The sequence below is a fragment of the Gadus macrocephalus genome, chromosome 1 (genome assembly GCF_031168955.1).
Source record: "Gadus macrocephalus chromosome 1, ASM3116895v1".
Classification (NCBI taxonomy): Eukaryota; Metazoa; Chordata; class Actinopteri; order Gadiformes; family Gadidae; genus Gadus; species Gadus macrocephalus.
This window is the reverse complement of record NC_082382.1, coordinates 23,436,992-23,449,602: the sequence shown is the minus strand read 5'-3', so window position 1 is coordinate 23,449,602 and position 12,611 is coordinate 23,436,992. Positions and strand designations below refer to the sequence as shown.

General features: G+C 46.3%; 2 protein-coding genes across 2 annotated transcripts in view; both read right to left on the bottom strand.

Annotated features, from left to right (window-relative positions):
• Positions 1 to 289: 289 nt before the first annotated feature.
• dpm1 (dolichyl-phosphate mannosyltransferase subunit 1, catalytic) lies at positions 290 to 3,470 on the bottom strand. Its single transcript, XM_060059259.1, has 9 exons — positions 3,295 to 3,470; positions 2,959 to 3,058; positions 2,838 to 2,871; positions 2,615 to 2,691; positions 2,309 to 2,334; positions 2,016 to 2,111; positions 1,681 to 1,749; positions 1,229 to 1,343; positions 290 to 867 (listed from the first exon to the last, which is right to left on the bottom strand). Exons 1-9 carry the CDS (start codon positions 3,420 to 3,422, stop codon positions 763 to 765), a joined length of 750 nt encoding a protein of 249 aa, XP_059915242.1. The 5' UTR covers positions 3,423 to 3,470; the 3' UTR covers positions 290 to 762.
• A 529-nt stretch (positions 3,471 to 3,999) lies between these two features.
• The window catches only part of LOC132464077 (collagen alpha-1(XX) chain), a 23,406-nt gene continuing 14,794 nt past the window's right edge, over positions 4,000 to 12,611 (bottom strand). The window contains 15 exon segments of the mRNA XM_060060255.1: positions 4,000 to 4,989; positions 5,243 to 5,404; positions 5,951 to 6,028; positions 6,482 to 6,670; positions 8,390 to 8,456; positions 8,941 to 8,976; positions 9,085 to 9,156; positions 9,267 to 9,320; positions 10,443 to 10,496; positions 10,697 to 10,750; positions 11,286 to 11,381; positions 11,921 to 11,969; positions 12,086 to 12,174; positions 12,532 to 12,599; positions 12,602 to 12,611. Of these exon segments, the coding sequence (XP_059916238.1) occupies positions 4,964 to 4,989; positions 5,243 to 5,404; positions 5,951 to 6,028; positions 6,482 to 6,670; positions 8,390 to 8,456; positions 8,941 to 8,976; positions 9,085 to 9,156; positions 9,267 to 9,320; positions 10,443 to 10,496; positions 10,697 to 10,750; positions 11,286 to 11,381; positions 11,921 to 11,969; positions 12,086 to 12,174; positions 12,532 to 12,599; positions 12,602 to 12,611 (1,104 nt within the window). The 3' untranslated portion in view covers positions 4,000 to 4,963.

The window sequence follows — 12,611 nt, the reverse complement described above, 5'->3', positions numbered from 1 at the left end:
GGGGGTGGGGGGGGGAGTCAAAGCTTTGGGTTTGGAGTGGGACACTCACCATCAGACTATCCGGCTCCCCAGCGAGAATTCCTACTCCTGGATTATCAACTATAGTATTAATATCCTGTGCCGACATTAGCTAAGAGTCAAGGCCACCTCTATAGGCTGATTGACCCACTCAACCTCCACCCCCCCCCTCAGTTATCACACGCCCCTCAACCTGAACTGGTGAACAGCAATACAGAGACTTCAACCCCACCCGCTAGGAAACAACACAGCCCACAAACCAAAAGCAAGAGAGGCGTAAGAAACTTGAGTTTATTAACGTCTGTACACACAGCGTCGGTGACAGCGGGACCCTGACTGGCTCTGGAGCTGGGGTCAGACCCGCACAGCTCAGATTGTCTGCTGCGTTTGGAGAAAAAAAATACATAGAATCGTATTCTAATTTTAAATGTACAATCCAGTACATTCACAGGCGGTCCCTGTAACCCTTACATGTCTCACACACACACACACACACACACACACACACACACAGTCCTCGTTACCACGGTGACCACTGCGGCAGGACAGCGCTCGGGTCTCACTATCGGGCAGGAAACTAAGAACCGTCTCGACCGCTGCCCCCCAACCAGCACCAACACAGGGGATCCCCATCCGGCGCGCTTCTTCTATGGGTTACACTATACACATGAATGTTTTTCCCACATTTCTACGAACACAGATCTATAGAGCCGCAGAGGACAGAGTGTGGACAGCGGGGGGCGGTCAGGTGGTCGCGAACAGGGTGAGCAGGCCTTTCAGGAACGACACGATTTCATTGCCCCCCAGCTTGGACTCTCCGTACACCCGGTCCACGAAGGAGATGGGCACCTGGGGATTAAGAACATTGACCAGAGGTCAGAGCACCCGTGAATACCAGCCAGTCAATAAGCAGCTTCTAATCGCACCTCTGCATCAGTGCAGTTGAGCTGACTGGAACCTGGTTTTGTACTGTCCTATTAGGTTATTATTCCTACGATAGTTTAATGGTGTGTGTGTGTGTGTGTGTGTGTGTGTGTGTGTGTGTGTGTGTGTGTGTGTGTGTGTGTGTGTGTGTGTGTGTGTGTGTGTGTGTGTGTGTGTGTGTGTGCACACGCAGTTTCTTGTGGTTTTTACTACTTTTATTATGGATGGTTATGATTATGGCTAATAATAAGTTATTAATATGATATGAGAGATATGATCTACTGACCTCTCCAATGGAGCAGTCGAGCTGTCGGGCGCGGATGATCATCTCCATCTGGAAGACGTAACCCTTGGAGACGCAGCGCTCGATCAAACCCTCCAGAACCTTCCTCTTGTACAGCCTGGGGACACACACACCAGGAATGAACACACACACACACACACACACACACACACACACCAGGACTAAACAAACACACACACGTCAGGAACAAACACACCACACACATTCACCGGACTAACCATACACACAACCACACACACACACATGCGCAGGACTTAACACACACACACTTCTGCCCTAAAGCCTGCGTCGAACAGCATAATGGCCTAAAAACAGCACAATAATAGCATAATGTGTCTTACTCTTCACACGTAAAGAGCTTGCAGTGCCCCTAGTGGCCAAACAACACATAGGCGGGCAGTGGATTCCGTGCACTGGACCCCTGCCCCACCCACCTGAAGCTTCCGGTCAGGTCGGACGCCCCTGGTCTCAACAGAACCTGGGTCACGAAGTTGGCTCCTCGGCTGAGATAGAGTAGACACGACACGTCACCCAAGATTAAAACTTATCAAAACTTATTTATATTGAAAGTGCGACCACAGAGGGACTAATATTAGCTGAAAGGATCTTGTTCTAGATATGTCAAACGCAGCACCATTGGTCGATGCAACTGGGATTTAAGTGTCGTATATTTCTTCTTGTAGTGCTTTTCTGTGCTTGTTCATGTCAGTTGAAATCGGAATTAGGCTTATATAATAAGAGGGGTAGGAAAAAGTCCATATTTGGTCACCTGATGAGCTTCCTGCGAAGATCCCAGCCATAAACGCCCCCATCGCCTTGGTAACGAGTCCCCGAAACCAGGTCGTAGTCCCCCTCCTTCTGCTTCCTGTTCACACACACACACACACACACACACACACACACACACACACACACACACACACACACACACACACACACACAGTCAGCAGCATTAGCTTTAGCTCAGGTTAGCTCAGGATGACATAACCTATATTATATATATGGTACATGCTGTAATCCAACATGAGGACTGACAGTAAAGGAGAAGGCAGAGAGACTTACTCTATGAACTCTGGGATGAATTTAGGCTGAAAGCAAATAGGAAAAACAGCCATCAAATCCCATATCAAAACCAACTACACAGAGCAAAGGTTCACCTGTTTAGAGAAAACATTGATATTATTCTATACTATACTTCTCTTTATACTATGCAGTTCAGTAATATTGCACTGGTCTAGTACACAGAAATAATACAAAGTTAACATCCAAACTTTCTCCAGTAGTGTTGGGAAAGAGGCAGTGAGACCAACAGGTCTGACTCCCGAACGCACTAGCTCGGTGTTTTAAACCCAGTGCAGGTCTACTCACATGATGAGAGAGATCAGCGTCCATGATGAAGATGAAGCTCCCCGTGGCGTGTTTGATGCCGTGGATGTAGGCAGTGCCTTTAAAAGGAGCGTAAACACAGGCAGCGATGGTGAGGTGGCTGTACAGATGTAAACACGACCTGGACGTTAGTGATGATATTGTTAACATGCAAGTTTGGACGGTTCTTAGTCTAACTTGTATGAAATGTAGGATCAGTACTCACCCAAGCCTAGTTTCTTTGCCCTGGGCCTCAGAAGCTGAAAGCAAAGAGTAAACAAGACTTTACCCCAGCCAAACATTATTTAAAAGAAGTACACAATGTTGGTTTCATAAATTTGACTCACAATCTTGTCCTCTCCATATATTTTCTGCAACTGTTCCGCAATCTCCAGTGTTCCGTCTGGGCTTCCGTCGTCGATGACTATAATCTCGTAATCATAACCACTGCAAAACCAAATAACCCGATCAGGTAAACGTCGCCCTGACAGCAGGTACGAAGGAGGTGTATTTCATTCAGGTCTTCGGGTTGAGGCTCGACACACGGACTTTAGCAGCTAATTAAGACATTTGTTGCTCTTCAGAGCTGAACGGTGTAAGGACAGCTCATCAATCGTCTCCGGAACCTCAGCTGACCAGCACATCAACATAGTCTGACACTAAACCTCCTGAGGCCTGCTCACCTTTCCCCGAAGTACTTCACCAGCAGCCACACGATGAGGGGCAGGTTCTCCCGTTCGTTGTACGTGGGTAACAGGACAGAGTATTTCTCCCCATCGCCCCGGCTCCGTGTTGACGTTCTGCTGGCCATGGTGCTGCTGCCGCGGTGCCGCCGTGTGACGCTGAGGCCGGGGACGTCGTGAGTAGCGACGTCACTTCCGGTTCACCCATTTCAAAGTAAAAGACCAGCATCAGGCGCATCAAAGAATGGATGTCATTTACGAACGAGCATCAAAGTCATAGCTATTTCAAACCTATTGTATTTGGTTTATGTTTCACAAAGTCGATAAAAGAAAAGAAATATAATGCACAGTCGCTATATTAAGGCCATTGACCAATTTGCTTGGTCGACCTTGGGCAACTAGGCTTATCACAATTAGTAAGATTACAAAAAGTATTCAGAAGTAGTTTTGTGCGAACAAAAAATGTTTATAGACAACCTTTTATTATTGCTTTGATACATGAAGACTATACCATGGTGGAAACTGTCTAGTAAACCCCAATAGCTTTGATTAATACAATTGATTTTGGATAAGAATATGTTTTTATTGTACCTAACTTAACTTAAATTATTTGAATATATGATGGGATACAGCTCAATCTTAAATATACACTAATGGAAACAATCTTTCGATGTCCAATAAGCCAAAAATAGAAATAGGTCCAAATAACCTTATAATAAGTGATTTTAATAAAGCAGTCCAGAAATGTAAACATAGATTATCAAGATAATAACACATAGAAATAGCAACAGATAATGAAATTATCGGGGAACGTTAACACAATATACAAATTCATCATACACATACTACAGGCATTATCACAGTTTCATTTATGTCAAAGAAAACATACTTTTTATGAAAGAACAAGGAGCACACAGGCTAGTTTAAAGGAAATATAAGAGTACATCTTATATAAAGGAATATCTACTTAATGTGAAAGTATACAAACTTCTACACTAATAAAAGAACACACACTTTATATAAAAGTATACCTCTTTATATGAGGAACAAATACTTTGTACATGACACAAAATAGCATGTACTTAACATAGTATTTATATAAAATAGCACTTTTGATATAAAATTATATTTACTTTATATGAAACAAATCTCTTATGTAAAAGAGCATGTAGTATATATATAATAATATGCACTTTTCATTGAGGCAGTGAGGTTAGAGAAAGGAATGTAGTTAGGGAGTTGAACTCTTTACTTAGGTACATGTTACAGTGCATGTCTATATTTCTATATATATATATATATATTTATATCAACATCATCAGAGATAAATACAAAATATAGAACATTTCAGTGCGAAGATGGTTTACTCTCATACAAGTGAAACTCATTCACAATTTGAAAAAACTCAGCATGTCAGAATGTTTGCTCAATGATAGAAAATAATAAAACTGCTGTCCTCCGTTTAATGCGGGAGGTCTACGATTATTTTAGATAGGCCTGTTTTTCGGTCACAGGTCCAACGTCTTCTTCTGCGGTGCTTTTATCAGCGGCTCCGGCCCTGGCCCCCACACCCCCCCCAGCGGAACCTTCGAAGCCTCCACCGGAGGGACCCTTACGGGGGCTGCACCTTCCTGTTGCGGTCGCGGCGGTGGCAATAGCTCCTTGCTGCTCAGGGCTGGTATCCATAATAGGGGTCTGAGAAGAGACAAGCAAATGAGAAAAAGAGATTTACAACGACCACGAATAAACAAAAATAATATACATACGTTAAATAGTCAGATATGAAAATAGTCTAATCTCAAATCTCATTCTACAATATTTATATTCATGAATATCATTATGAGTACAATAATCTAATGTTATTATTATGAATCATAAGGTACCAGAGATCATTGAACGTCAAACGTACCAATCCATAATGTCTAACAATGTGGTGAAGTGTTCCTACCGGCTTGCTGTACGTTGCCCTGGCAACCGTTGGCACTGTCACACACCCCGGGGGGGCCCACCTCTCCGGGCTGCCCAGAGGCCCCTAGGATACCTGGGGGCCCCAGCTTACCATCCTCCCCCCGGGGCCCGGGGGCTCCCAGCTTAGATTCACCTGCTGAACCTATACACACACACACACACACACACACACACACACACACACACACACACACACACAGTACACAGGCAAACGCACACACATTCACACACACACACACACACACACACACACACACACACACACACACACACACACACACACACGCAGGCCAGCACACAGCAAGCTCACACACACACACACACATTTCACACACACACACACACACACACACACACACACACACACACACACACACACACACACACACACACACACACACACACACACACACACACACACACACACAAACAGACACACACCCGCACAGTACACAAAAACACACACGCACACACACACACAGACACACACACAGTAGACACACGCAAACAACACATGCACCCATGTACTCAGTAACTCAGATTTTTTTATTTTATAAAAGCTAAAAATATATTATAATCTCTGCATTACAGAAAATCAATTAATTCATAATTTGTCATTTAGCATAAGGTTATCCTTGCGGACGTTGGGGATCGAACAGGCGAGCCCCTGGCCGCTGCGCGTGGTTACCTGCATGTCCTGCGATCCCCGGGGGGCCCTGCTCGTTGGCCCCTGGGGATCCCTTCTCCCCGCTCACACCCCGCCTCCCTGGAGGAGAGATCACACCGCACTGGTCAGCTCACCTGTCACTCATCACCTGTACCACTGGTGGTACGTGTGGGTACTGCAGGTGGGACGTGTGTGTGCGCGTGAGTGTGTATGTGTGTGTGTGGGGGATTTTATTTTGTGAAAAGATTAATTTAGCCTACCGTGGCCAGGCCACAGTTGCGACGGCCAACGGCCACGGCCAGATGGCCTAGTGTGAGTGCACCCTAAGGTGTCTTCAGGTCCCTTCAGTTCAATGGGTTTCGAACCCAGAACCCTTTCTGCTGGAAGTCAAACCCCCTAGCCACTAGATTGTCCTGCTAGGATACCCTGAAAGGTACTGATCTGGTATCAGGATCAATTAATTGATCAATGTGTATTCATCCTCTATCTCACTCTAACAGTGGATCAATAGACTCGGTCAGGGTAATCAATGGGTGTTGATCAATAACTCACCCTGTTCTCCGGGGTAGCCCGTCCTCCCCGGCATTCCTCTGGGGCCGATGCGGCCCTGGTTGCCTCGGGGTCCCGGGGACCCGACCCCGCCCGGTATCCCTGGCTCTCCGGGGGGGCCCTCAGGCTCCGCTATGGGGGCCGGCTTACGGCTCACCTCATTCAGGAACAGGTCCAGCTTCATCACCTCCTCTGGAGAGCACAGACACAGCGTGAGGTAGAGTTAGATAGTAATGTAGAGTTACACAGAGTTACATAGTAATATAGAGTTACATAGAGTTACATAGTAATAAAGAGTTACATAGAGTGATATAGTAATATAGAGTTACATAGTAATATAGAGTAACATAGAGTTACATAGTAATATAGAGTAACATAGTAATATAGTTACATAGAGTTACATAGTAATATAGAGTTGATAGAGTGATATAGTAATATAGAGTTACAAAGAGTGATATAGTAATATAGAGTTACAAAGAGTGATATAGTAATATAGAGTTGATAGAGTGATATAGTAATATAGAGTTACAAAGAGTGATATAGTAATATAGAGTTACAAAGAGTGATATAGAAATATAAAGTTACAGAGTGATATAGTAATATAAAGTTACATAGAGTGATATAGTAATATAGAGTTACAAAGAGTTATATAGTTATATAGAGTTACAGAGTGATGTATTAATATAGAGTTACAAAGAGTGATATAGTAATATAGAGTTACAAAGAGTGATATAGTAATATAGAGTTGATAGAGTGATATAGTAATATAGAGTTACAAAGAGTGATATAGTAATATAGAGTTACAAAGAGTGATATAGAAATATAAAGTTACAGAGTGATATAGTAATATAAAGTTACATAGAGTGATATAGTAATATAGAGTTACAAAGAGTTATATAGTTATATAGAGTTACACAGAGTGATGTATTAATATAGAGTTACAAAGAGTGATATAGTAATATAGAGTTACAAAGAATCATATAGTAATATAGTTAGATAGAGTTAGATACAGAGGTAAGTAGAGTTAGATACAGAGTTACATAGAGTTAGATACAGAGGTAAGTAGAGTTAGATACAGAGTTAGATAGAGTTAGATACAGAGGTAAGTAGAGTTAGATACAGAGTTACATAGAGTTAGATACAGAGGTAAGTAGAGTTAGATACAGAGTTAGATAGAGTTAGATACAGAGGTAAGTAGAGTTAGATACAGAGTTACATAGAGTTAGATACAGAGGTAAGTAGAGTTAGATACAGAGTTACATAGAGTTAGATACAGAGGTAAGTAGAGTTAGATACAGAGTTAGATAGAGTTAGATACAGAGGTAAGTAGAGTTAGATACAGAGTTAGATAGAGTTAGATACAGAGGTAAGTAGAGTTAGATACAGAGTTACATAGAGTTAGATACAGAGGTAAGTAGAGTTAGATACAGAGTTAGATAGTTAGATACAGAGGTAAGTAGAGTTAGATACAGAGTTAGATACAGAGGTAAGTAGAGTTAGATACAGAGTTAGATAGAGTTAGATAAAGAGGTAAGTAGAGTTAGATACAGAGTTACATAGAGTTAGATACAGAGGTAAGTAGAGTTAGATACAGAGTTAGATAGAGTTAGATACAGAGGTAAGTAGAGTTAGATACAGAGTTAGATAGAGTTAGATACAGAGGTAAGTAGAGTTAGAATCAGAGTTCAATTGAGTTAGATACAGAGGCCGGCCAACAGACAGACAGACAGGCAGACAGACAGACAGACAGAAGGAAATACCGGTAGTCACCAGGAGACAGACAGACAGACAGACAGACAGACAGACAGACAGACAGACAGGCAGACAGGCAGGCAGGCAGGCAGGCAGGCAGGCAGGCAGGCAGGCAGGCAGACAGGCAGACAGACAGACAGACAGACAGACAGATCTTACTATGCACTAGCTGTTCACAGGCTTGTGTAACCAGCTGGTAGATCATGGCCATAGACTGTGGTTCCCCCTGGTCTCACAGAAACAACACTTCTGTTACATTGTGTCATATACTTCTGTTCCATTGTGTCATATACTTATATCACGTCATATGATATACTTATATGTAAAAAGTACAGTATTATAAACTTCTTTATATATCATATCGTATGGTATGCTTCTTTTAAATACTAGTATATTATCTACTTCGACATTAAACACTAATAAATTATACACTTTTATATGAATAGTATATATCATATACTTCTATATAAATCATATTAAATGTGATATACTTCTATATAAATCATATTATATGATGTACTTCTATATAAATAATATTAAATATGATATACTTGATGTGTCTAAACACTATTATAATCTATACCTCTATATCAATACCATTACACTGAATGATTCCTTCTATATAACACTGACGACAACAGCACCATGCGCAGTACATGTCCCTGGAGGTCACAGTGGGAGCCTAGTAGGATGTGTAAAACGTGGCCCACCTTCTCCCCCCTCTCGCCCTTGTTTCCTGGAAGGCCCTGTGAGTGCCAGGAACAGAGCATGAGTCACGTCAGCGTCACAAACCACACATTCAACCCACAGGAGACACACAATGGCTGCCGCGCAGTTTGTCCCTCTGCTCTTACCGTAGGCCCCACCAGCCCAAAGGGGCCCCTCCCCCCCGACGGGCCGGGGTGTCCGGGCATGCCCTGGGAACCCTGCGTACACAGAGAGGTCAGGAGGGTCAGTGGATCACAGAGCCATCAGGTCAGATGGTCGATCGCAGTATAGGATAGTTGGTGGGTCAGGGACACGGATTGGTTCTCACCCGGGGCCCAGTGAGACCTGGAGCGCCGATGTTCCCCTCCAGACCTCTGATGCCCTGAAGGACCCAACCAGGGGACAGACAGGGGACAGACAGGAGACAGACAGGGGACAGACAGGAGACAGACAGGGGACAGACAGGACACAGACAGGACACAGACAGGGGACAGACAGGACACAGACAGGACACAGACAGGGGACAGACAGGACACAGACAGGGGACAGACAGGAGACAGACAGGGGACAGACAGGGGACAGACAGGAGACAGACAGGACACAGACAAGGGACAGACAGGGGACAGACAGGGGACAGACAGGAGACAGACAGGGGACAGACAGGAGACAGACAGGACACAGACAAGAGACAGACAGGGGACAGACAGGGGACAGACAGGAGACAGACAGGGGACAGACAGGGGACAGACAGGAGACAGACAGGGGACAGACAGGGGACAGACAGGACACAGACAGGGGACAGACAGGAGACAGACAGGACACAGACAGGGGACAGACAGGAGACAGACAGGAGATAGACAAGAGACAGACAGGACACAGACAGGGGACAGACAGGGGACAGACAAGAGACAGACAGGGGACAGACAGGGGACAGACAGGGGACAGACAGGAGACAGACAGGAGACAGACAAGAGACAGACAGGAGACAGACAAGGGACAGACAGGGGACAGACAGGACACAGACAGGGGACAGAGAGGAGACAGACAGGGGACAGACAGGAGACAGACAGGAGACAGACAGGACACAAACAGGGGACAGACAGGAGACAGACAGGAGACAGACAGGACACAAACAGGGGACAGACAGGAGACAGACAGGGGACAGACAGGGGACAGACAGGGAACAGGGGACAGACAGGGAACAGGGGACAGACAGGAGACAGACAGGAGACAGACAGGGGACAGACAGGAGACAGACAGGAGACAGACAAGGGACAGACAAGAGACAGACAGGGGACAGACAGGAGACAGACAGGAGACAGACAAGGGACAGACAAGAGACAGACAGGGGACAGAGAGGAGACAGACAAGGGACAGACATAAGACAGACACATGGACAGATAGCAGACAGACACATGGTACATATGACAGGTGTTACTGATGAGGTCTACTGGAAGTATAACCCTGATGGGGAACTGTGGAGGAGAGACAGAGAACCACTCACCCTGGGGCCTGGGGGCCCGATCTCTCCTTTAGCCCCCACAAGGCCAGGGGCCCCCTGAGGAGAGAGAGAGAGAGAGAGAGAGAGAGAGAGAGAGAGAGAGAGAGAGAGAGAGAGAGAGAGAGAGAGAGAGAGAGAGAGAGAGAGAGAGAGAGAGAGAGAGAGAGAGAGAGAACTTATTATAATTATTCATCTGAATGTTATTCCATTTATTTTATTACTATCTTTTTCTTCTGTTAATTCCATGCAGTGCTGACCTGATTTCCCGGCTTTCCTAAGTCTCCTTTTTCCCCGCGAGCGCCCGGAGGACCCTGGACACAACAGGAAGTAGGGGAACAGGAAGTGAGACAACAGGAAGCGAAGGAGCAGGGAGTGAGACAACTGCTCTTTAAGACTCCTCTTAAAGATACAGCGTCAAACATCACAAACTTAAATACTGTTCAATGCAAATGTTGACAGGAGGAGGGGGAGGGGGAGGAGGAGGAGGAGGTGAAGAGGAGGAGGAGGGAGGAGGAGGTGAAGCGGAGGAGGAGGAGGAGTGGGAGGTGAGGGAGAGGAGTTGAAGAGGAGGAGGAGGAGGGGGAGGTGAGGGAGAGGAGTTGAAGAGGAGGAGGAGGAAGAGGAGGTGAGGGAGAGGAGTTGAGGAGGAGGAGGTGAGGGAGAGGATTTGAAGAAGAGGAGGAGGAGGAGGAGGAGGTGAGGGAAAGGAGTTGAGGAGGAGGAGGAAGAGGTGAGGGAGAGGAGTTGAAGAGGAGGAGGAGGAGGAGGGGGAGGTGAGGGAGAGGAGTTGAAGAGGAGGTGAGGGAGAGGAGTTGAGGAGGAGGAGCAGGAGGAGGAGGATCTCACCATCTTCCCCTGGGTAGGAGCTCCAGGGGGCCCTCTGTTTCCTAGAGGCCCCAGGCCCCCCTCAAACCCAGGCAGCCCTGGGGGCCCCACTTCCCCCTGTGGACACCACACACACACACACACACACACACACACACACACACACACACACACACACACACACACACACACACACACACACACACACACACACACACACACACACACAGTCAGACACTCATCACACTCTGCAGAACAGCCCAGAGCTTCAACAACAGGATGTTCTTCAGCATGGCCTTCTTCAAGATCATCTTCAACTGAAGAGCTTTGTTGAAAGGGATTTTCTAACATAAGGGTGTATTGCTCCATGCACACGTTGTGAAACATCTACAGCTCCAGAGAAACCCCCATAAAGTCTGTTGACATCATCGGTCTGGGATCTGAGCTCCCCTAAAGGGACCTGTGTCCTCACTGGTCCAGCCTCTGTGAGATCTTTTGGCTGAATGCCGCACACCGCAAGTTTTGAAAGCAGGGATGTGGAGATGTTATCTCTTTGTTTAGCAAACAGCCGAGCGTGATGGTTCCTCCTCATGACGCTGAAGAAATGGACGCCAAGCACTGCTAAAAGCCACTGTAAACATCTGATAATGTCTGACCTTTGAACCTTGATCCCCCTTCTCTCCTTTCTCCCCGCGGACGCCGGGCCTTCCCTGAAACCATCGAGCAAAAACAAACAAGAGAACCGTCAGCTCAGGAACCAGAGACCACCCTGATCAGTAATGAAGGTGTGGTCTGGGGGGGGTCTGGGGGGGGGGTCCTACCCTAGTCCCCCCCCGGGTCCCGGGGCGCCGGGGACTTCTGAGGAGCACGTGCACGCGTACGCAGGAGGAGGGCAGCTCTCCTCGTCTCTCTGGAGTAGGAGGGGGAAGGGGAGGGAGGAAGGGAGAGGGAGGGGAGGAGGGGGGGGAGGAGAGAGGATGAGGGAGGGGAGGAGAGGGAGGAGGAGGAGGAGGGGGAGAGGAGGAGAGGGAGGAGGAGGGAGAGGAGGAGAGGGTGGAGGAGGGAGGAGGGTAAGGAGGGATGGGACCCAAACACAAGTCATATGACCTCAGGAACTGTTTAGGCAAACCCAAACATGACTTAACATGGAGCTGATTAGTTCAATGTGTATTTGTGGGAGTGTGTGTGGATGATGGCCGGTTTAAGCAGCCACAACTCTTACAATACAACCACAATGTGATGTATTGTCACAGTGTGATCGGATGACTGACCAGGCCTGCAGGTCACAGCAGGTGTCCTCTGAAGCCCAGGTGGTGTTGCAGACGATCTCAAAGACTGGAGCTGGAA